Source organism: Macaca thibetana, chromosome 1 (assembly GCF_024542745.1).
Source record: "Macaca thibetana thibetana isolate TM-01 chromosome 1, ASM2454274v1, whole genome shotgun sequence".
NCBI lineage: Eukaryota > Metazoa > Chordata > Mammalia > Primates > Cercopithecidae > Macaca > Macaca thibetana.
In genome coordinates, this window is record NC_065578.1 from 202844644 (window position 1) to 202867922 (window position 23279).

Consider the following 23279-nt stretch of genomic DNA (forward strand, 5'->3'; position numbering starts at 1 on the left):
GTCTACACCCACCCAAGACCCGCTGAGCTCCTGGGCTGAGGAAGCAGGAATTGGAACAAGACGAGTGCGCCTGCGCCGGGTCTGAGCGTCAGACACTGCGCCTGCGCAAGGGGCCAGGCGCAGACATTGCGCCTGCGCAGGAATGCCATCAGTTAAGGCGCATGCGCCGGAGGAGCTAGTGCGGAAGTGAGTGGAGAGGCCGAGAGCAATTTGGGTACTGCGCATGAACCGAGCGTGACGTTGAGGTTTGAAATAACCGGCAAAGAGTAAAGGCTGGAACTAGCTTCCTGAAAGCTTCGTAGGGCCGGTGCCCTGTGAGCCCAGGTTCTGCGCCCACTAGGAGGTGTCGTGCTGACTGCTTGTTTTAAAGCCCTAGAATCTTGGCTTCGGCGTTTGGGGTAAGCGCCGTTCTCGTTCACGTTCTCTTTCTCAAGCGAGTTTCCGCGAACTCTCGCGGGATTGACTGGCCGTCTCGAGAGCCGGTATCTCCTAGGAGCTAGTCCTGGTCCTCCGCTAGGCGGCTTGGGGTCGCAGCCTAACTCGGAGCCAGCCTGACACCGGCGGATCCCGCCTGTGATCCTGGCAACGATGGACGATGACCTGATGTTGGCCCTGCGGCTTCAGGAGGAGTGGAACTTGCAGGAGGCGGAGCGCGATCAGGCCCAGGAGTCCCTGTCGCTAGTGGACGCGTCGTGGGAGTTGGTGGACCCCACACCGGACTTGCAGGCCCTGTTTGTTCAGTTTAACGACCAGTTCTTCTGGGGCCAGCTGGAGGCCGTCGAGGTGAAGTGGAGCGTGCGAATGACCCTGTGAGTTCCGAGCCCCGCTGGGGAAAGAGGCAGGACTGGCAGTTCTCCTGCAGCCCCCGGTCCTGGTCTTCTCTCCTTTCTCTGGTCCGACGGTCCCAGGGGGCATTAAATGAGGGGGGAGTCTGGTTTTGGACCTGGCAATTCCTGCCTTGGCGTATTTCTCTTTTTCTTACCTTTTCTCCCACTCGAAAAATAAGAAAGCTGTGTAGACCCCACCGCCACGGTTGGACTCAGGGCCATAACGAGAAAAGAGATTTGTGTTTGAATCTCACTAAACTTGAAAATAACAAGTTCCTGATTTGCCTTATGATAGTGCTGTAGGACCCTGAAGGGAAAAGCAACCAAATCTGCCCCTAAGAAAGTGCTGAGGACGCAGAGTAACCTCCAAAGGATGTGCGTTCCCCTCCTCTCTTTCCCGTTAGGAACCCACTTTAGTGAGCTCGTGTGTTGCAGTGGGGATCTTCAGTGATGCTTTTAAAACGATTCTTTTTCTACATGCTAAATTTGAGAAATCCTTATTTGAAATAATAATCTACTCCTGCACGTGAATAGGGTGAAGTTTAAGATACAGTTGTATACCACCAGCATGCTTGTTTTTGAGTTGACAGAAAACAACCTACAAACAAATTAAGATATCATATTAAATTGTGTTTAAAGTACCAATCTCCTTTATACAGGCGTCTGTTATCATTTTGGAGATACACTATTGGAGATACCTGCTTGTTAATAACACCAAACTGTGATTTGTCGTAAGGAGACTGGGAGTAGCAGAATGGGATTGCCTTCGAGCTGTTGCAGCCTAGCTAGGGCAAGGGAAGCTGCAGTTGGGCCATGTGGTCCGCATCGTATTCCACTAGGTCCCCGTTGTACACCAGGTACTGTCCTGGCGTCTCTATCAGGTGCCTGCAGCCTTCCACCTTCTCAAGCAGGGTGGTGAGAGGGCGCTGCTTTCCTTCCTCGCCTGGCCGGGGAGCCATCGCGGGAGGCGCCCCCGGGGGCTGTAACTAATTAATTGGGTGAAATGCAAGTATCTGCTAACCAAGGGGGTATACTCTCAAGAAAGCCATCTGCCAAATGAGTTCTCTTAGTGTGCATTACCCAAGAATGTGTAAGGACTTGGGCGTATTTGGTCAATGTAACACATTTTTATGGTGATTGTTTTCTAGGTGTGCTGGGATATGCAGCTATGAAGGGAAGGGTGGAATGTGTTCCATCCGTCTCAGCGAACCCCTTTTAAAGTTGAGACCAAGAAAGGATCTTGTAGAGGTATTTTTCATGTAAACTTGCTTCCTAGCTCAGTAATTTACAAATGCTTGTCATTGATTTAGACTGCTGTGAATTCACCTGTATGTATCTTTTAAAAAGTCTCTTTGCCCTCAGTGCAAACTTGAATTATGGGGCAAATAATAATGAACACCTTATGTTTTTTATAGTGCTTCATAGTGGGAAAAAAAAGGCTTCTAGAGGCCGGGTGCGGTGGCTCACGTTTGTAATCCCAGCACTTTGGGAGGCCGATGCGGGTGGATCACGAGGTCGGAAGATCGAGATCGGAAGATCGAGAACATCCTGACCAACACGGTGAAACCCCGTCTCTACTAAAAAAAAAAAAAAAAAAAAAAAAAAAAAAAAAAAAGCCGAGCGTGGTGGCGGGCGCCTGTAGTCTCAGCTACTCGGGAGGCTGAGGCAGGAGAATGGTGTGAACCTGGGAGGCGGAGCTTGCAGTGAGCCGAGATTGCACCACTGCACTCCAGCCTGGGCTACAGAGCCAGACTCCATCTTAAAAAAAAAAAAAAAAAAAAGGCTTCTAGGTATATTATCTGCTTTGATTGTACAACAGCCCTGTTTATGTTCATGTGTTGCTATTTTCATTTTTATGAGTAAAGAAATTAAGGTTCAGAAAGGTGAAGTAACTGGCTTAAGTTATGTATTTAGAAGCAGAGAAAACAGGATCCACATCTTCCTGTTGAGAAACACAAATTTTCATTCTCCTCAGTTGGGCTGCCACACTGCTGTGTGCTCAGGACACCTAGCCGAGCTGGCAGCAGAAACCAGTGTGAGTGCACGCTTCACATTTAGAGCTGGTACTTCTGCTAGCAGAATGGAGCAGTGGGAGCTGAGGCAGGAGGATCTCTTGAACCCAGGAGGTGGTGGTTGCAGTGAGCTGAGACTGCGCGATTGCACTCCAGCCTGGGCAATAAGAGCGAAATTCCGTCTCAAAAAAACCCAAAAAAACAAAAAATCTGTACAAAAGAGCAGGGTGGTAGTTTCTCAGCATGGGGTGGGAAACATATTAAAACATGCTTGGAGATGAGAGATGCTGTTTTTAAGGATAATAAAAGGCAGTGGATTACATGACAATGTGAATATACTCAACACCGAACTGTACACATAAAAATGGGTACGATGGGGAATTTTGTTAATTTTTTTTACCACAATTTGTTTAAAAAATAGCTACTAAATGTAAAATGGTACAGTAGAAATACTTGATGAATGAAAAAGAACAAAGCTCAGATGATACAAAGAGAAAGGTAGGTGTAAACAAAGTATCAATAATTAAATGTCAGTGGACTAAACACTCCATTAAATACATGGAATGGCATGCTTACAGTAAAGACACACTTATATTAAAAGGATGAGGAAAAGTAATCATCCAAACACTTAACAGCAGAAAACTATTGTGGCTATAAGGTTGAGTACTCATTATCCAAAGTGTTTGGGACCAGAAGTGTTTCAGATTTCAGATTTTTTTTTTTTAATTTGGAATATTTGCACTATACTTACTGGTTGAGCTTTCCTAATCCAAAAGTCCCAAATCTGAAATGGCTTTAGTGTGCATTTCCTTAGAACATAGCCTTTAAGCATCTTGTAAGTGCTCAAAAAGTTTTGGATTTTGGAGCATTTCAGATTTTGGATTGTCAAATTAGGGATGTTCAACCAGTATTAGTATCAGACTGAAGACTTCAAGGGAAGAAGTTTTACTAGAGGAAAAGTGGGATATTTTATAATAATAAAACAATCTATTAAACAGCAATACATAATGTCCCTAAAAGTAATAACGTAGCTTTAAATTTTATGAGGCATAAGTTAGCAGAAGCAAAAAGAATCTACAATCAGGCTGGGCGCAGTGGCTCATGCTTGTAATCCCAGCACTTTGGGAAGCTGAGACAGGTGGATCACTTGAGGCCAGGAGTTTGAGACCAGCCTGACCAACATGGTGAAACCCTATCTCTACTAAAAATACAAAAAATTAGCTGGGTGTGGTGACACACACCTGTAGTCCCAGCTACTCAGGAGGCTGACGCACAAGAGTCGCTTGAACCTGGGAGGCGGAGGTTACAGTGAGCTGAGATCACACCACGGCAGTACAGTCTAGGTGACAGAGCAAGACCCTGTCTCACTACAGCCTCAACCTCCCAGGCCCAAGCAATCCTCCTGCCTCAGCCTCCCAAAGTGGTGGGATTCAGGTGTGAGCCACGATACCCAGCCTCATACTTGCAGAATGTTAACACAACCTTCTTAGTAACCCAATGAATAAGCAGAAAAAAGTAATACACATTTTAAAAAGTTGAACAGCATAATTAACCAAATCAGGCTTACAAGGAGCCCTAACTGGAAGAGTTGCTTAATGAATATGTATTGGGTAAATGATTACATAAACACATGAAAAAAAATGGTTTTAAGTAGTGGGTGGGAAGAGAATGGGGAATGTATAATGGTATCAAGTGAGCGTTTCCTATTGGCAGAAAGTTACAAAATGACATTTTAGTCAATGATGGACCCCATGTATAACAGTGGTCCCATAAGATTATAAGACCATATATTTATTTATTTATTTATTTTTATTTTTGTTTTTTGAGATGGAGTTTTGGTCTTGTTGCCCAGGCTGGAGTGCAATGACATGATCTCGGCTCCCTGCAGCCTCTGCCTCCCTGGTTCAAGAGATCCTTCTACCTCAGCCTCCCAAGTAGCTGGGATTACAGGTGTGTGCCACCACACCCGGCTACTTTTTGTATTTTTAGTAGAGGTGGGGTTTCACCATGTTGGCCAGGCTGGTCTTGAACTCCTGACCCCAGGTGATCCTCCTGCCTCAGCCTCCCAAAGTGCTGGGATTACAGGTGTGAGTCACTGTGCCCAGCCAAGACCATATATATATATATATATATATATTTTTTTTTTTTTTTTTAGAGACGGCATCTCCCTCTGTTGCCCGGGCTGGAGTGCAGTGGCGTATCTTGGCTCACTGCAAGCTCTGCCTCCCGGGTTCATGCCATTCTCCTGCCTCAGCCTCCCGAGTAGCTGGGACTACAGGCGCCTGCCACCACGCTCGGCTAATTTTTTGTATTTTTTTTAGTAGAGACGGGGTTTCACCATGTTAGCCAGGATGGTCTCGATCTCCTGACCTTATGATCCGTCCGCCTCGGCCTCCCAAAGTGCTGGGATTACAGGCATGAGCCACTGCGCCCGGCCAAGACCATATTTTTATTGTACCATTTATCTTCTTTATATTTAGTTGCACAAATACTTACCATTGTGTTGCACTTGCCTACAGCATTCAGTACAGTAACATCCTGTACAGGTTTGTTTCCTAGGAGCAGCAGGCTGTACTCTATAGCCTAGGTGTTTATAGGCTATACCATCTAGGTTTGTGTAAGTGCACCCTTAAGATGTTTGCACAATGACAAAATCTCCTAACAATGGATTTTTCAGAACATATCCCTGTCAAGTGAGGCACAACTGTAGTTAACTAAGTCATAGTGAAGGGAGTTCAGAAAAGGAACAGACTTTATCTGGTTGAGGAGGTCAAGAAACGCTGTATAACTGTACATTTTATTACTGCCATCACCACTCCTACTGCTCGCTATTGAGCGCTTATTGTGTGTCAGACTTTGACCTGAACGTAGCGTTTACCACAGCCATGCAAAATGAGGATACCCCATTTTAGGGATGAGGAGCCACTTGGAACCTGTCCCAGGTCTCATGCATGTGATCGTGGGTTTAGGTTCCAGTATCCCTGACTCCAAGGCTCTTGTTCTGTCCCCTTTACCATTCAGCTCGTCACTCCTGCTGATTAAAACGTGGAGAGGTGAGCATTAGAGGACGAATTGTACTTTTGACAAGCAGAGATAGGACAGGAGGCTACTCTTGGCAGAAAGAGTGGGAATAATGTGAACAAAAATGAGTTCAGACAACTGGGGGCATATTTAGGACTAGAGGTGGTTCATTTTGATCGGATAGAACAGTCGTGGAAAACAGGTATTTTGGGACTGTGTTGTATAGATCCTTGAATTAAAACTAAACGTGGAAAATGATAGATACAGAAAAAAGTTCAGTACCATTTTCAAGATGTTTTTAATGTTTAGTTAAATTGAACCCAAAATCAGGAACCTAAATTTGTTTCTCCTTTGTGAGAATAGTTCTTTATCATTACTCTAATTTAGAATGTTGAGAAACTTTTGCAGTACCTTTCTTGAATTTAAATCTTCTTCGTTGAGTGGCATTTACTTGAAAAATAAAGTTCTGGCTGGGCACAGTGGCTCATGCGTGTAATCCCAGGCCAAGACAGATGGATTGCTTGAGCCCAGGAGTTGGAAACGTGTCTGGGCAAGATGGTGAGACCTTGTCACCATCTTGAAAAAAATTAGCCGGATGTGGTGGCATGCGCCTGTAATCCCAGCTACTCAGGAGGCTGAGACAGAAGGATCACTTGATGCCAGGAATTTGAGGCTGCAGTGAAATATAACCATGCCACTGCACTCCAGTCTGTGTGAAAAAGTGAGACCCTGTCTCTGAGAAATAATAAGATGAATAAGTAAAGTTCCTTTTAAGAGATTAAACAGTTGATAATTTTTAGAGGGATATATGAATGACCAAGTTAAAATGTTTGATTCTCTCATTTTTCTGTTCAGCATAATTTTGTAAGACTAAAATTCATTAATGACAATCTAGTTCTTCTGATGGAAATTCTTTTTTAAAAAAGTTATGGAGGATCATGAAAAAGGTATGTCTTTGAAGATCTTTATGATTTTTGCTTAAAAAAATTATTTGTATTTTTTAGAGCAAAAACCCCAGCAACCTTAAATGCTTTTGTTAATTTTGCACAGAAACTTGTGCATCTTTGGTGTGGAATGAGCAGTAGGTTTTAGTGCTTGTTTTAAAGTTTTCATGATTTCTGAATCAAAACCCAAAAACTGTAGAAAGCTATATACAGAGATGTCTTGTTCAATGTCCTCCTCTATCTTGAACTCCTTACTTGCTGTAGGAACCGTTAGTTTCTTTTTACTCTTTCATTTTTCTGTTTTGCAAATATTTCTATCCATTTTTATTCCTCCTCACCACCACACGAAATTTTTCTTACACAGAATACTATGTATAGTCTTCTGTACTTTGTCTTTTTCTTTTTTTTCTTTTTTTTACTTTTTTGAGACGAAGTTTCACTCTTACTGCCCAGACTGGAATGCAGTGTCGTGATCTCGGCTCACCACAACCTCTGCCTTCCAGGTTCAGGCGATTCTCCTGCCTCTGCCTCAGCCTCCCAAGTAGCTGGGATTACAGGCACCTGTCACCACGCCTGGATAATTTTTGTGTATTTAGTAGAGATGGGGTTTTACCATGTTGACCAGGCTGGTCTTGAACTCCTGACCTCAGGTGATCCACCTGCCTTGGCCTTCCAAAGTGCTGGGATTGCAGGCGTGAGCCACCGTGCCCGGCCCCCTGTCTTTTTAATTAATTTAATTAATACACTCTATAGCTTTCTCCAAACCATTTCACATAGATCCTTCTCATTCTTTTTTATGGCTGCATAGAATTCCATTATATGGATGTACAAAACACTGGAGTTATTTCTAATCTTTCGCTATTATAAGCAGTGTCACAGTGAATACACCTTGTACGTATGACCGTGCATGCTAGTCTAGGTATTGCTCTCTGAGAAAACAAATGCATTTGTAATTTTGTTAGATGCTACCAAATTTTCCATAGGAGAATTGCACTCCCACCAGCAATATATAGGAATGTTTATTTTCCCTTGGCTTTACTAATGGTGTCAAACTTTAGGAGTTTTACCAATCTTGATAAGCAATAAATAACATCCTAGTGTAGTGTTGGGTTTTGGGGGTTTTTTTTGTTTTTTGAGACAGGGTCTTGCTGGGTTGTCTAGGCTGGAGGTAATCATACGTCACTGCAACCTTGAATTCCTGGCCTCAAGCGATCCCCCCATCTCAGCCTCCTGAGTAGCTAGAACTACAGGTGCACAGCTAATTGTTTTATTTTAATTTTTTTGTAGAGACAAGGTCTCACTATAATTTTTCTGTAGAGACAAGGTCTCATTATGTTGACCAGGCTGGTTTTGAACTCGTGGCCTCAAGCAATCCTCCCACCTCAGCCTCCCAAAGTGCTGGGATTATAGGCATGAGCCACTACGCCTGACCATCCTAGTGTAGTGTTAATTCGCATTTCTCTTTTTATAAATAAAGTTGGGCATTTTTTCTTTTCTTTTCTTTTTCTTTTTTTTTTTTTTGGAGACGGAGTCTCACTGTCACCCAGGCTGGAGTGCAGTGGTGCGATCTCGGCTCACTGCAACCTCCGCCTCCCGGGTTTAAGCGATTCCCCTGCCTCAGCCTCCCGAGCAGCTCAGACTACAGGCTGGCGCAAGTATGCCCGGCTAATTTTTTTTTGTATTTTTTTTTTGTATTTTAGTAGAGACAGGGTTTCACCATGTTGAGCAGGACGGTTTCAATCTCCTGACCTCGTGAGCCAGAAGCTGGGCATTTTTTCGTTTGTGTCTGGGTCATTTATGCTACTTCTGTGAGCTCCATGGTCTTTGCCCATTTTGAAATTGGGTTGTCATTTTCCTGTTGACATTAGGAGTTCCTTGTCTATTAGGAATAGCCTGTGGTAAGAGTTATACATATATTTTTCTGAGTTTATCTTTTTACTTGGTGTTTTTTTCCTATAGAATTTTAAAGTTTTGTCTGGGTGCAGTGGCTGCCCCCTATAATCCCAGCACTTTGGGAGGCTGAGGCGGGCAGATTGCTTGAGGTCAGGAGTTTAAGACCAGCTTGGCCAACATGGCCAAACCCTGTCTCTGCTAAAATACAAAAATTAGCCAGGCATGGTGGGGGACGCCTGTAGTGCCAGCTACTCAGGAGCCTGAGGCATGAGAATCACTTGGACCTGGGAGGCAGAAGTTGCAGTGAGCAGAGATTGAGCCACTGCACTCTAGCCTGGGTGACAGAGTAAGACCCTGTTCAAAAAAAAAAAAAAAAAAGAATTTTAAAGTTTTTAGGTAGTTGAATTCATTGATTTTTCTGGATTTTGATTTATAGTTAAAAAGGTCTCCCTAGAACAGGGAGTTCTTAACCTGTGATTTTCAGAGCTTCAGATATTACACAAATTTGAGTACCCCTTCTCCAAAATGCTTGGGACTAGAAGTGTCTTGGATTTCATATTTATTTTGGATTTTGGAATATTTGTGTTATTCTTACAGGTGGAGCATCCCAAATCTGAAAATCTGCAATGCTCCAATGAGCATTTCCTTTTGAGTGTCATGTTGGTGCTCAAAAGTTTCTGATTTTGGAGCATTTTGGATTTTCAGAGTTGGGATCCCCAACTCGTATGTGATGTTTTGTGAATGTGTGCTTATATAATTTTTATAGAATGAGGTGGGTTTTTTGTTGTTGTTGTTTTGTTTTTGTGAGACAGTGTCTCATTCTGTCACCCTGGCTGGAGTGTAGTGGCACAGTCACAGCTCACTGCAGCCTCAACCTCCCCAGGCTCAGAGGATCTTCCCACCTTAGCCTCCTGAGTGTAGCGGGGACTACAGGCACGCACCACCACACCTGACTAATTTTTGTATTTTTTTTTGTAGAGACAGGGTTTCGCCATGTTGCCCAGGCTGGTCTCGAACCACTGGGATCCAGCGATCCTCCCACCTTTGCCTCCCAAAGTGTTGGGATTACAGGTGTGAGCCACTGCACCCGGCCTAGAATGAGTTTTATCAGTTCTGAAGGAAGCTGTGATACAGAAAAGACTCCAGATAGAATAAGAAAATGTATATTTTCCGAAGTGTCATACAAACTCTTAAAATAATTTGATTATTTTATGTTCCAGACCCTCCTGCATGAAATGATACATGCCTATTTATTTGTCACTAATAATGACAAAGACCGAGAAGGGCATGGTCCAGAATTTTGTAAACATATGCATCGCATCAACAGCCTGACTGGAGCCAATATAACGGTACAGAAAGCCATATGTATTTATGATATTTAGTAGTTTATTCAGTAACTCCTGAGATTTAATTGGAAGTAGAGAACTAGGTAGAAACGAATATCTTTGAGGATTTTCCACAGCGAACGAGAGGCCTAGAGAAGCGAATTGGCTTGTCTGGGACCACATGGTAGAATGGCAGCAGAGCCAGTGATATCCCCGAGGCCTCTGACCTCTTCGGGGTCAACATTTTACACGTAGGTAACTCAGGCCTGCAGTACCTCTCTTCTGGAATCATAATGATCTCTTAACTTTGTTTCCTTATTATTGTCTTCTTTAGTCCATCCTATATCCTGCTACCATTGCAGATGTTATTCCCTCATCAGAATTCTTCGATTCATATCTCTGTATGGCATTGTAGGAGATGGCAAAGCCTAAGGTTCAAAAAGCTGGAGGCGTCAGGCTGCTTGGATTCAAATCCTGGCTCCTCCAATTACTAACTTTTCTATGCCTCATTTTATACCCATGGCAAATGAGAGTAATAACAATACCTGCCTGTTGGATCCTTGTGAGGAGAAAGGATTAAAGGAGAAAGCACGTCTAAACATTTTAGCCAATCTGACACTAATTAAATATTAGTTTAATTGTATTCGTTTTATTAAATAACCTTGTTCCTTTTTTACTGCCTCCAACTCTGCTGCCTGTGTCCTCTTTCTTTAACTGCACTTTTGACCTCCCTGCGCAGCTTCCCTAAGGCGTGCCCCTGCTCTGTTTTTTGTCCGAATGCTTTTCATCATTCCAGTGGCATCTCATTTCTCCCTCTTTTGAATCCTCAACAGATATTTAAGCTATTACAATTTTTTATGCTACTTTCATACTTTTGAACACAGGGTAGGTCTTGCCCATCTTTATAATACATCTGTATAAGGTGTATAAGGTACTGTCCTTACATGGACTTGACAAATACTGAATTGAATATTAATAGGATAGATTAAATTCTTTCTTATGTTTGGGTATTTCCTTCCTTTAAAAGGCAACAAAATCCAGTGTGATAGAAAATGAACAGTGCTCAACCGCCATGTTTTGTTTGTTTATTTATTTATTTATTTTTAAGATAGGGTCTTGCTCTGTTGCCTAGGCTGGATGCAGTGGGGCATTCATAGCCCACTGCAGACTCAACCTCCTGGGCTTAAGTGATCCTCCCACCTCAGCCTCCTGAGTAGCTGGGGCTACAGATGTGTGCCACAATGTCAAGCTAATTTAAAAAAAAATTTTTTTTTTTTTAGAGACAGGGTCTCACCATGTTGCCCAGGCTGATCTTGAACTCATGGGTTCAAATGATTCTCCCATCTCAGCCTCCCAAAGTGGTGGGATTATATACATGAGGTACCATGCCTGGCCTCTCCATGTATTACTGTTTTCTAGCTATCAGTTTTAATTTTCTAAAGACCTCATTTAATTCTTAGTTACTTCAACATTAGGAAAGTGTCTTGCAGTTTTTAAAAAATCAGACATAAAATCCAGGTTAGCAAGAGAATTATAGAGTTGCTTGTATAAAATACATTTAGTTTCTTAACCAGAACTTATACTATAAGCAAAGCCCTTGTATACATCCCATTGTTCAGTTGGAAGAGTATCTGTTCTTTTATCTTAGATATCTGTGTGTTTTTATTTAGGAGACGTTTTAAGGAGTGAACACTCCTTGCTTTTACAGGTTACATCCTGTTATAAGGAACTCCACAGGATACCTACATTGTAGAGTAATTTTATTTTAGTGACTACATTGTTAAAAGTCACATTCCCATGCTTTAGGAGTTACAGGAATTGGAAGCAAAACAGATCCAGGCTGGGTGTGGTGGCTCACACCTGTAATCCCAGCACTTTGGGAGGCCGAAGTGGGAGGATCACTTGAGCCCAGGAGTTTGAGATCAGCCTGGGCAATATAGTGAGACTTGTTTCCACAAAAAAATAAAAAAATTAGCCAGGCGTGGTAGCTCATGCCTGTAGTCGCGGCTACTCGGGAGACAGAGATAGAAGGATCACTTGAGCCTGGGAGGCGGAGGTTGCAGTGAGCCAAGATCATGCCACCTCACTCCAGCCTGGGCAAACAGAGCTAGTCCATGTCACAAGACAAACAAAACAGATCCATTTCCCTGTCTTTTTTGGGAATGAATTAAGTCAAGAGTTCTGAACATAATAGAGTGCGGGGTTTCCCATGCTTCTTTGCCTTAAAACCTATGTCCTTCAGTCCCTTCTGCATTTAATATAATGTGCATTCTTTGCATGCTTGAGTAGTAGAAATTTTTTGCTTAGGATGGAGCAATAGTGAGTTTAAAACTATAGAGTTATAGAAAGCTTAACATTCTTTCCCACAAGGAGAATTTATTAGAAAGCTAAATGTCTTTGGTAAAAAACCAAAATCTTATATACAGATGCTTCTTACTCTTACACAGAGTTCCACTGAGAAGGCAGAAGAATAAAGTACCCATAGTCATTTAGGAGTCATTTCAAATGGTGCTCTGTAGTCCTCTGTGCTACCGTGCTGGGAGGGCTGACCCCCTTTTCAGTCAGATCTTTTCCCTTACCTGTTTTCTGCTTGGATTCTAAATAGGATTTTTGTCTAGAGGGTGAAAAAAGAAGGCATCCTACTTAAGGCCTGAAAAGCACACTTCAGAGAATTTTATTTGATTCAATGAATGCTGCTTTTCTGACTGAGCACCTTCCTGGTACAAAAAGCACTATATTAGCCATTAGGGACACAAAAAATTAAAACATTCAGATCCTGGAGAACTTTTCAGTCTGGTAAGAGAAATATTTATAAACAGATAGAATGGTACCCCATAAGGCTTATTACAGAGACATAAGCAAAGAACTTTGAGAATGTGGAGAGTGAGCTTAGCAGAAGCTTCTCTGGGTAAGATACTTGTGTTGTTAGGGTCAGGCATTTATAGGGAGTAGTTTAGTCCTTTAGAACCCTTTTCCTATTGTTACTTATAGGGAAAATTTCAATTTAGCAGTGGGAATGATTCTTATTTTAGTACGGTATTATATAAAATCTTTATCCTAATTTTTGATCATTTACAGATTTGATTTCTGAAACTGTTAGCATTCATGAAGATTTTCTGTGGTTTTGTTTTTAAAAGATTTTTTGTCGTCTGATCCCGCATGCGTCTATCTTTACACAGTTTATGAAGTATTAACTGCTGCCATTTCCCATTAAAATCAACTTTTGAACAGAAACTAAATATAGTTGCTTTCTTTCCCAAAATAGAACTCTTCAGAAAGCTCTGGGAAACAAAGTTTCAAAAATTAAAAAAAAAAAAAAAAAAAAAAAAAAAAAGACTGCTTATGTACATCGTTTTCTTGCAGTTGTTAACTTGCTTATTGAATACAAAAAATTCTCTCTCCCCTCAGGTCTACCATACTTTTCACGATGAGGTGGATGAATATCGGCGACACTGGTGGCGCTGCGATGGACCGTGCCAGCACAGGCCGCCCTATTACGGCTATGTCAAAAGAGCTACTAACAGGGAACCCTCTGCTCATGACTATTGGTGGGCTGAGCACCAGAAAACCTGTGGAGGCACTTACATGAAAATCAAGGAACCAGAGAATTACTCAAAAAAAGGCAAAGGAAAGACAAAACTAGGAAAGCAACCAGTATCAGCCGCAGAGAATAAAGGTACCTTCGTGTGCATTCCTTCTGACTTTTACGTGACCATAGCTACGATGTAAAGACAATACTGTCCTTCAGAGAACTGGTATTAAGATAAGCTTAAGGATTGTTTCTGGTGTAGACTAAGTCTTCAAGTGTAGACTTAAGGAAAAAATCCCATCGTCCATGAAATGATGGTAGGAAAATAGACTTTGTACAGAAGTAAGTAAAAGTAGGAATAGTTTCCACTGATATTTCAATTTTTATTTTTATTTTAACTTTTTTCAGTTTCTTTTAATTCAAAGAAACAAAACTCAATCTCTGATAATATTTGAGGTAAAGTTCCTTTCCCTATCTTGACTCACTGAGTTATTAGGAAACAGAAGGCAAAAAGATTGTCAAAATAAAAACAATAATTCAAGTAACAATGCCCGGAATATACGTCCTAACTACACCCCTTCCTATCAGTTGGATTCTATCCAAGTGACTTCTATTGATGTATGTATGTTCATTCAAAGAATGGGAAAAGGATATGACATATATTTGCAAGTACTTCATCTTCAAGATTTACCCTTTTCCTGTGAAGTTCAGAGTTACTGAAGATGCTTCTTCCCTTCGGAAGTTGTTGATTTGATGTGGTAGAACCCAAGAACATAGGCTATATTTCCCAAATCTTTAATTATTGAGTGAAGGAGCTATAGATGAAGTGATGTGGAAAGACCGTATCTTCATTTTCATAAGTAGAAGGAAAGATAAGAATGAGGCAGCAGATTTTCCCTCCTGGAATTACACATTAAGGACTAAGTCATTTTCAAGGTAAATGTTGCCTTGTTACTGGTCTTTGGCATAACATTTTTTATTTAAGTATGAGAGAATTTTTTTTTTTATCGTTTATATTCTCTCAATATCAGAACTCTGAATTCTGAAGATTGTCCTCTCATTAATAGGATTATATGGATGTAAGATAGAATAAAATATTATTTCTTCATTTTGAGAAAACTGTACATTAGTTTAATGTTTGTTACTGTATTTCTTTTGAGTTGAGGCACTTACACTTCTTTGCTTTTTTTGCAGATAAACCCAACAGAGGTGAGGCCCAGCTAGTAATCCCTTTTAGTGGGAAAGGATATGTTCTAGGAGAAGCAAGCAATTTACCTTCACCTGGGAAATTGATCACTTCACATGCCATTAATAAAACGCAAGATCTTTTAAATCAAAACCATTCAGCAAATGCTGTAAGACCTAATTCTAAAATCAAGGTGAAATTTGAACAGAATGGTTCAAGTAAAAATTCTCATCTGGTCTCCCCTGCTGTTAATAACAGTCACCAAAATGTTCTAAGCAACTACTTTCCTAGAGTATCAGTTGCCAACCAAAAGGCTTTCAGAGGTGTGAATGGATCTCCAAGGAAAAGTGAAACAGTTGGCAACATCCCTAAAAACTCAGTATCTTCTAGTTCTCAAAGAAGGGTTTCATCTTCTAAGATATCCTTAAGAAATTCTTCAAAAGTAATGGAATCAACATCTGTGACGCCATCCTGGGATGTGAGTGGGTCTGAAGATACATTCCCAAATAAACGACCTCGGCTAGAAGATAAGACTGTTTTTGACAATTTTTTTATCAAGAAAGAACAAATAGAAAGCAGTGGTAATGATCCAAAGTACAGTTCATATCCTACAACTACAACTCAGAATTCCAGCAGTTCATCCAGCCAGAGCAAAATGGTTAATTGCCCAGTTTGTCAGAATGAAGTTTTGGAGTCTCAGATTAATGAGCACTTGGACTGGTGCCTAGAAGGTGACAGCATCAAAGTCAAAAGCTGAAGAAAGTCTTTGAAAAAGGTTTCAAAATCTCAAATACCACCTGTATTACCTCACTAATGTGCTCTGTCAGCCAGTCAGGAAGTTCTGGTTAATACTGAGATTTGTAGGTTATAATCCAGTTCATATAACCAATACAAAATGTCCTATTTTATATATCCACATATAAGATTGTAATTTGAAAATGTTTTATGTCTCAGGGTGCTACATTCACTCTTGCCTTAGGTATACTGTAACCCAAGTTCTGCCTGTCATGTATAATTTTTAGATACTTTTGTTCTTTCTTGCTCTTAAGGGTTTTAAAAATCTGTTTATCTTTTCATTTGTATACTTTCCTAGAAACACTCATATGGGGAATCCTGGCAGGTATTTGGTTATATTGACTATTTCTTTATTAATAGTATTAGAACTCATTCCCTGAACTGATGTAAATCTTCATAGTGTCAGACATACTGACCAAAACCACAATCTAGACTACAAAGTATATTGTTTTAGAGTACTCAAATTGTATTATTTATTTATTTTTTTGTTTGCAGAATCTTAACAGGAACTGTGTTTTCTAGATTTTAAAGAATTTTATTTGTCCCACTTTTACTAAACGGTGGCAGCAGATTTTAAGTTAAAGAATATGGAACATAGGGAAATAAGTAAATTTATTTTGGAATATTTTTAGTAACAAATAGCCACTATAATTCTGTAGGCCAGATTTTATATTGAGTTTAGCTGTTTTCTCAAAATTTAGCAGAGTGGTTAAAATTCTGTGCTGATAAGTAACTGATACGTATAACATAAACAAAACAAGGTTGCCTAGTTTATGTAACAGTGGAAAGTTATCTGGAAATAGTATTTTGAACTTTCAGCCAAGTTTAAACCATTATAATAAAAGGAATACCATTTGTGCATTTAAAGTAATCTTTTTAAAAAAAAAATATCTTTTCCATGTTATAGGGAAAGGACAAAGATACTTTTATCAGTTTACTTTTTGTCTTGTGGCTGTACATGCTGTTGGCATAGCCCTAACAGTTGTTCACAAGTTTTCTTTTATTGCAGTTTTCCTTCACTTCATTGTAATACAGGTGCACAAATCTTAAGTGCACAGCTGGGTAAACTTCTACAGTGTTCACCTGTGTAACTACTACCCAGCTGAAGTTAGAGAACACTTCCATTGCCACAGGCTTCCTATAGGTGTCTGTTCCCAGTTGATACCCATGACCCTCACCACCTCCAGAGGTCCCCACTGTTTTCACCCCATCATCGCAGATTATTTTTGAACTTTATAAAGTAATATCTTTGTTCTTATGTGTAGCAGGAGTTCATTTTCATTGCTCTTGCATTTGTATGAATATACCAGAATTTCTTCATCCATTCTAATGTTAATGGACATTTGAATTTTTTCCAGTTTGGGGCTGGTAAACATAATGCTGCTGAGAACATTCTTTTCTGTTGGGAATATATTCAGGAGTGGAATTGCTGAGTCACGGGTATATTTCTGTTTTGCTTTAGTAAATTCTGCCAGTTTACACTCCTACCAGCAATATATGAGAGTTTTAGTTGTTCACCATTCATAACACTTATCAGCCCTTTTCATTTTAGACTGGTTGGATGTTCACAAGTTTTGATACTTCTTAAAGCATTAAGTTAAAAATGTTTAATAAATATTTATAAATAGCTATTAAAATGTGTATTGTTTATATAGTTATATTTTCATAGAGGATCATTTTCTCTAAATGAGTATAACAAATTATGTGTAATTAAATGCTTCCTGAGTCAAAACCACACAAGGTTCTGGGGCTGTGAAGTAGCTAAGACGGTCCATGCCCTCGAGCTTTTCAGCCTAGTTGGGGAGTAAGACAAATGCACATTAATCTCTGTACAGTTTGCTAAATGCTATGGCAAGGGTTTTGGCTAGGTGCTGTGGGTAAACTGTAGGAAAGACAATTAGCTCAGCCCAGGACTCCGGGGATATTTCTTGGAGGAGACAACATCCAAAGTTGAATCGTGTACAGTGAGTCGAGTTAGCCCGCTTAAAGAAGGGTGGGGAAGAACCTTTCAAAGGGAAGAAGGAACACAAAGGCATGTTCCGAGGGAACTGTATGCTATTCCAAGTGAATAGAGTAAAATGTGAGGGGCAAAATGGCCGAAGGAGAGATGGCAGAAGGACAGATCTAGCCAAATAGTACAAGTTTGAGGCCAGGGACCTTATGTTCCTCACTTTATGTCTGGTTTGTGTGATACCTGCTGATAAGCATCTCTTAATTCAGGTGGGACTTGGAAAGGCTTATAAGCCGGTCGAGGACATGGTGAGAAGTGTTTCCGATGGATTTTTCTGGGGACAGCATAGATAAGGGGGGAAGGGTAGTGGCAGGGATGGAGAGGAAGAGACAATTGTTTGAGAAACAGGTAGTAAAGTCAGGAGTTGGTGTCAGGTTCTAGGGAATGATGGAAATACATCAGTTGAGAAAATGGAACTCAATTTGAAATTAAGCCTTACTACATCTGTTAAACACTTGAGAAAATTTGCACCCTAAGAATTCTGATATTCCCCCAAATCTGTCATTCATAATAGAGCCATAGTTTTCTTTCTGTTTCGATTTTTCCTGTTAGTCAACTTCCCGCCTTAAAAGCAGAGCTGGTAATTCTGGCTCAGTCCTTAAATGCTATCCCCCTACTGTGGGGACATGGGGTCTAGATTCTGTTTTTATAAAATGGTGGGTTTTGGGTTTTTGTTTTATTGAGATGGACCCCCGCTCTGTTGACCAGGCTGGAGTGCAGTGGCGCAATCTCGGCTCACTGCAACCTCAGCCTCCCGGGTTCAGGCAACTCTCCTGCCTCAGCCTCCCAAGTAGCTAGGATTAAAGGCAAGCGCCACCAAACATGGCTAATTTTTGTACTTTTAGTAGAGACGGGGTTTCACCTTGTTGGTCAGACTAGTCTCAAACTCCTAACCTCAAGTGATCTGCCCGCCTTGGCCTCCTAAAGTGCTGGGATTACAGGCGTGAGCCACTGTGCCCTGCCGAAACAGTGTTTCTTAAAATCAGTGTCATATGTTACCTAGCCAAAATAATTTTTACTTTAGAAAATTTCGCTGGGTGGCCGGGCGCAGTGGCTCATGCCTGTAATCCCAGCACTCTGGAAGGCTGAGGCAGGCGGATCAACAGGTCAAGAGATTGAGGCCATCCTGGCCAACATGGTGAAATCCCGTCTCTATTAAAAATACAAAAAATTAGCTGGGCGTGGTGGCAGGTACCTGTAATCCCAGCTACTTGGGAGACTGAGGAGAATCGCTTGAACCTAGGAGGCGGAGGTTGCGGTGAGCTGAGATCACGCCATTTCTCTCCAGCCTGGGCAAAAAGGGTGAATGAAACTGTCTCAAAAAAAAAAAAAAAAAGAAAAGAAAAGAAAAAATTGTGCTGGGCATGGTGGCTCACGCCTGTAATCCCAGTACTTTGGGAGGCTGAGGTGGGTGGATCACCTGAGATCAGGAGTTCGAGACCAGCATGGCCAACATGATGAAACCCCGTCTTTACTAAAAGTACAAAAATTAGCCAGGTGTGGTGGTGTGCACCTCTAATCCCAGCTACTCAGGAGGCTGACGCAGGAGAATCACTTGAACCTGGGAGGTGGACGTCGCAGTGAGCTGAGATTGCACCACTGCACTCCAACCTAGGTGACAGAGTGAGACTCTGTCTCAAAAAAAAAAAAAAAAAAAAAAAAAAAAAGGCCGGGCGCAGCGGTTCACGTCTGTAATCCTAGCACTTTAGGAGGCCGAGGCGGGCGGATCACGAGGTCAAGACATGGAGACCATCCTGGCCCACATGGTGAAACCCCATCTCTACTAAAAATACAAAAATTAGCTACTCGGGAGGCTAAGGCAGGAGAATTGCTTGAACCCAGGAGGCGGAGGTTGCGGTGAGCTGAGATCGCACCACTGCACTCCAGCCTGGCGACAGAGTGACTCCGTCTCAAGAAAAAAAAAAAAATTTATTTTGCTTTTGTAGACTATGGATATGCATATGCATATCCTAACTGGAAATTCTACAGTGGAAAGGAAAATACTATGACAAAAACTTCACACTGTCCCACTGTCTGATAGCTCTGAGATTATACTTTTTTTAAAGCTTACAGGACTTTAAAATAAGAACGTCAAAGTGAAAGAACTGATACACCTTCCTGCAAAACTAGCACCTAGCCAGGACCCTTTCTGAGTGTGTGCAGTGTCTTAGCTTTTTTTATGTTGTATTTTAATTTTTTTGTCCTGGTATTGCATTAATCGTGAGCCAATGGTTTCCTTTTATTCTTCGTCTCAATTTTTTTTTGTCCTTGAGGCTACTGCGGACTGTTTGGCAATTTGTTGTAGTTGTTGACTATCAGCATATTCACCAAATTAAGTGAAACTCTTCATATGACAATTATAAATTAAAGTGACTAAAGAGTTCAAATTAGAAAAGAATGCAATGTGCAGATTAGCTCTGGATTTTTCCTAGTATCCCATTATAATGTTAGAAGTTACATGATTACATATTTCATCATTACGTATCTTTCGAAATGAAGAGTAGAATCTTAAATGACTCTGAACTGTAGTACAGAAGCAGGTGCCATTTGCTTTCTTCAGTACTGGTGCTAAATTTACCAAGACTGACCATTTTGTTTCCTGAACACTAGGTGGTGCTCTTGGTAAGCCAAACTTCTAGGAAAAACCTGGAGACTGAGCCAAGTCAAGTGGATAAGAAACTTGCCGACAACTGGAATACTAATTACCAGTTGATTCATAGATAGGAAAGAATAGGTTATGATCTCAAGTTCTGTGAGGGGACACAGCAGGCCAAGAATGTGTGCTTATTCAAACAAAGACTGATCTACAGAACACTTTAGTCTCCCTAAACCTGTTTTCAAGCATTTCACCTTTCACTCTAAACATGTAACATAGTAGTCTCCTGCAAGAAACCGGTACCCAGATACGGCAAAACAAGATCATGCTTAACAGGGTATCTTCTAGAAGGCAAGACCTGTACTTCTGCACTGTTTCTTATAGTACTCTAAACTGTCTTTGCCTCTACCTGAGAGGTCTGAAAGAGCAAACAGGCAGTTTTGGGGGTTAAGTGAATGTTAGGGCTAGGTATTCTCATGGTCCATGGTTATACGCCTTTGCAAATAAACACCTTAATGAACACTGACTCTTCTCTATACTTCTGAAGAATCAAAGTTATAGGCATATTTTCAAGCTAGAACACTCTTGAGACCCAGATCATTTCCAGGTTGTAAGCATTCCTGGTAAACTAAATATATAACCTGGATTTGCATGAAAGCTGGGAGGGTACCTTTTTTTTTTTTTAAAACAAAAGATTCCTCATAGGACTCATATATGTATTTGTACGCCTTTAAAATAATTCAACAGGCAAATATTGGCTGGTCACGCTGGCACACGCCTGTAATCCCAGGTCTTTGGAAGGCCGAGGTGGATGAGTCCCTTGAGGCCAGGAGTTTGAGACCAGTCTGGGCAACATGGTGAAACCCTGTCTCTATGAAAAATACAAAAATTAGCCAGGCATGGTGGTGTGCATCTGTAATCCCAGGTACTCGGGTGGTTGAGGCACGAGAATTGTTTTAACCCAGGAGGTAGAGGTTGCAGTGAGCCGAGATCGCGTCACTGCACTCCAGCCTGGGCGACAGAGTGAGACTGTCTCAAAAATAAAAATAAATAAATAAAAATTTAAAAATATATATATATATGTGTGTGTTATGTATACATATATGTGTCTACACACGTCTAAGTGGATTTTTTTTATACGGACCCACATGTTTGTTTTCTTAACACCAAATATTCAAACAGCCACCTTCATGGGATCCATGCGCAGAGGCTGGAGTCCAGCTTCTCCACATGAGTCATTCAAATTGTTGGGTTTGTAGATCGTTTGGTCTCACTGATGTATGGCATTTTATTGTGCAACTACACCACAAGGGAGCACGTGTGTGTGTCCTACTTTCTAACCCTTTGTAACTGTTCTGTTCTCGGCTGCATCCCTACCTTTTTTTCAGTGCCCTTCATTGTATTTCCAGTTGGTCACCTTGTAGCTTACATTGAGTTAGTTCATCTTTTTCAACTCCTTTGCTGAGTTACTTCAACTTTTCGCAGCTTCATCAGTGTTTTTTCCCCCTTTGGTCCATTTTCCTTTTGAGATTTAAATTTCTAATTTCACATGTTAATTTTTATTTCTGCAAAGGCCTGTTTAATTCAGACTAGATATTGGTAGTTTTCTTCTGCCTGTGGTTGAGAATTTTCATCAGCTGTAAATTAATTCTCATTTTTTTCTTCAGGTAGTTTTTATGGATGTTATCTTCCATTTTCTGCTCATTTTAAAAGGTTTTACTTTCCTTGTCTTGCAAAACCAGTTGGTTCTCTGTAGGCAGGGGCAAGGGGTTTGTGTGGCTGAGTTCCTTGATTCAAGAATGTTCTGTTGATACATTCTGTTGTAGTTAAATGCTACCAGTTAAGTGCTGGCATTACAGGTGCAAGCCACCACACCTGGCCTGTTTTTTTCCTTTCTGCCACTCTAGGCCCCTGCTGCCCCGTCTTTACCCTCTAGTTTCCACCTGACTCTCAGCCCTCACAAGGGTTCTGATGCTGGCTCTAGTGTCAGATGTGCTTTTCTCTGCCTCCACATAAGTTGAAGTTTTTTGGCCAAGCGTGGTGGCTCAATCCTGTAATCCTAGCAACTCTGGGACACCGAGGGGGGCAGGATCGTTTAAGCCCAGGAGTTCAAGACCAGCCTGGGCAACATAGAGGGACCTCGTCTCTACAAAAAAATAAAAAAAATTACCCAGGCATGACATGTGCCTGTGGTCCCAGCTACCCAGGAGGCTGAGGTGGGAAAACCACTTGAGCCTGGGAAGTCAAGGCTGCAGGGAACCCTGATCATTTCACTGCACTGCAGCCTGGGTGACAGAGCAAGACCCTGTCTCAAAAAAAAAAAAAAAAGAAAGGACAAAGTTGAATTTTTTTTCTGTCTCATAGATATGCTGTAGGCACAGATTATGGGTGACGGCTGTCTTTTGTCTTTATGGTTTTTGGAAGACTACGATAGAGCTTTAGATTTAGGAAGCACCCAATATTCCTTGGAAAACCAGAAGCTCAAGTACCTTCCTCTTAAATGTAAACACACAAGCAAGAAGTACCAAGACATTTAAGGAAAACTTTTAGCATGAAAGACAAAAATTGAAACAAAAAAATGTTAAATACTGTATTAAGAGATTACATACTTTAAAATTAGAGAACAAAAAAAAGAGTTCCCGAAATTTAGAAACCTGATAGCAGACATCATATCCTCACCAGAAGAATGGGAAAACAGATGTACCCAAAGTCAAGACAAAGATACACAGTAACTAGAGAAGAAAATAATGGGTTCAAACCAGTAAAGGTCCTGCCTGGACAAAGGAGTGCCAGAAAGAGAGAACAGAAAATGGATGAAGAAAATTTTTCAAATGTCCCAAACTGGTGGCGTGTGATTTTACAGTCTGCATTCCTAGCACAGAGGTTGACAACTGGCACACATTAAAGCACACTATAAAACTATGGAGCCCTGGGATAAGAACAGTCTATGAGCTTCCACAAAGAAAGATTACACAGAAAGAATCGGAAATAAGAATGGCTTCAGATTTCTCAGTATCCACACACAGGAACCTAGAAGCAGTGAGGCAATTCTTTCAAAATTCTGGAACATGATTTCCAAAGTTACCAATGAAATGTGGTGGTAAAACAAAGATACTGGTCTCAGAAAATTTATCATCCAT

At 41.1% G+C, this 23279-nt stretch overlaps 2 protein-coding genes across 3 annotated transcripts in view; one reads left to right on the plus strand and one right to left on the minus strand.

Moving 5' to 3' along the window:
* C1H1orf131 (chromosome 1 C1orf131 homolog) overlaps positions 1–23279 on the minus strand; it is an 846319-nt gene that overhangs the window by 112132 nt on the left and 710908 nt on the right. The gene's annotated exons all lie outside the window — the stretch shown is intronic.
* On the plus strand, positions 65–17160 carry SPRTN (SprT-like N-terminal domain). 2 transcript variants are annotated; one of them, XM_050770039.1, is made up of 5 exons: positions 65–809; positions 1976–2075; positions 9918–10046; positions 13431–13698; positions 14746–17160. In XM_050770039.1, the coding sequence occupies exons 1-5, from the start codon at positions 589–591 to the stop codon at positions 15492–15494; spliced, it is 1467 nt and encodes a 488-aa protein (XP_050625996.1). In that variant the 5' UTR covers positions 65–588; the 3' UTR covers positions 15495–17160. The 2 variants fall into 2 exon arrangements, with proteins under 2 accessions (XP_050625996.1, XP_050626006.1); XM_050770049.1 differs by lacking the exon at positions 9918–10046 and having other exon boundaries at positions 168–809.

Coding starts and splice junctions, on each gene's coding strand:
- SPRTN (XM_050770039.1), top strand. CDS start 589: ATGGACGATGACCTGATGTTGGCCCTGCGGCTTCAGGAGGAGTGGAAC. Junction 2,076..9,917: donor CAAGAAAGGATCTTGTAGAG/GTATTTTTCATG, acceptor TTTATGTTCCAG/ACCCTCCTGCATGAAATGAT. Junction 13,699..14,745: donor ATCAGCCGCAGAGAATAAAG/GTACCTTCGTGT, acceptor CTTTTTTTGCAG/ATAAACCCAACAGAGGTGAG.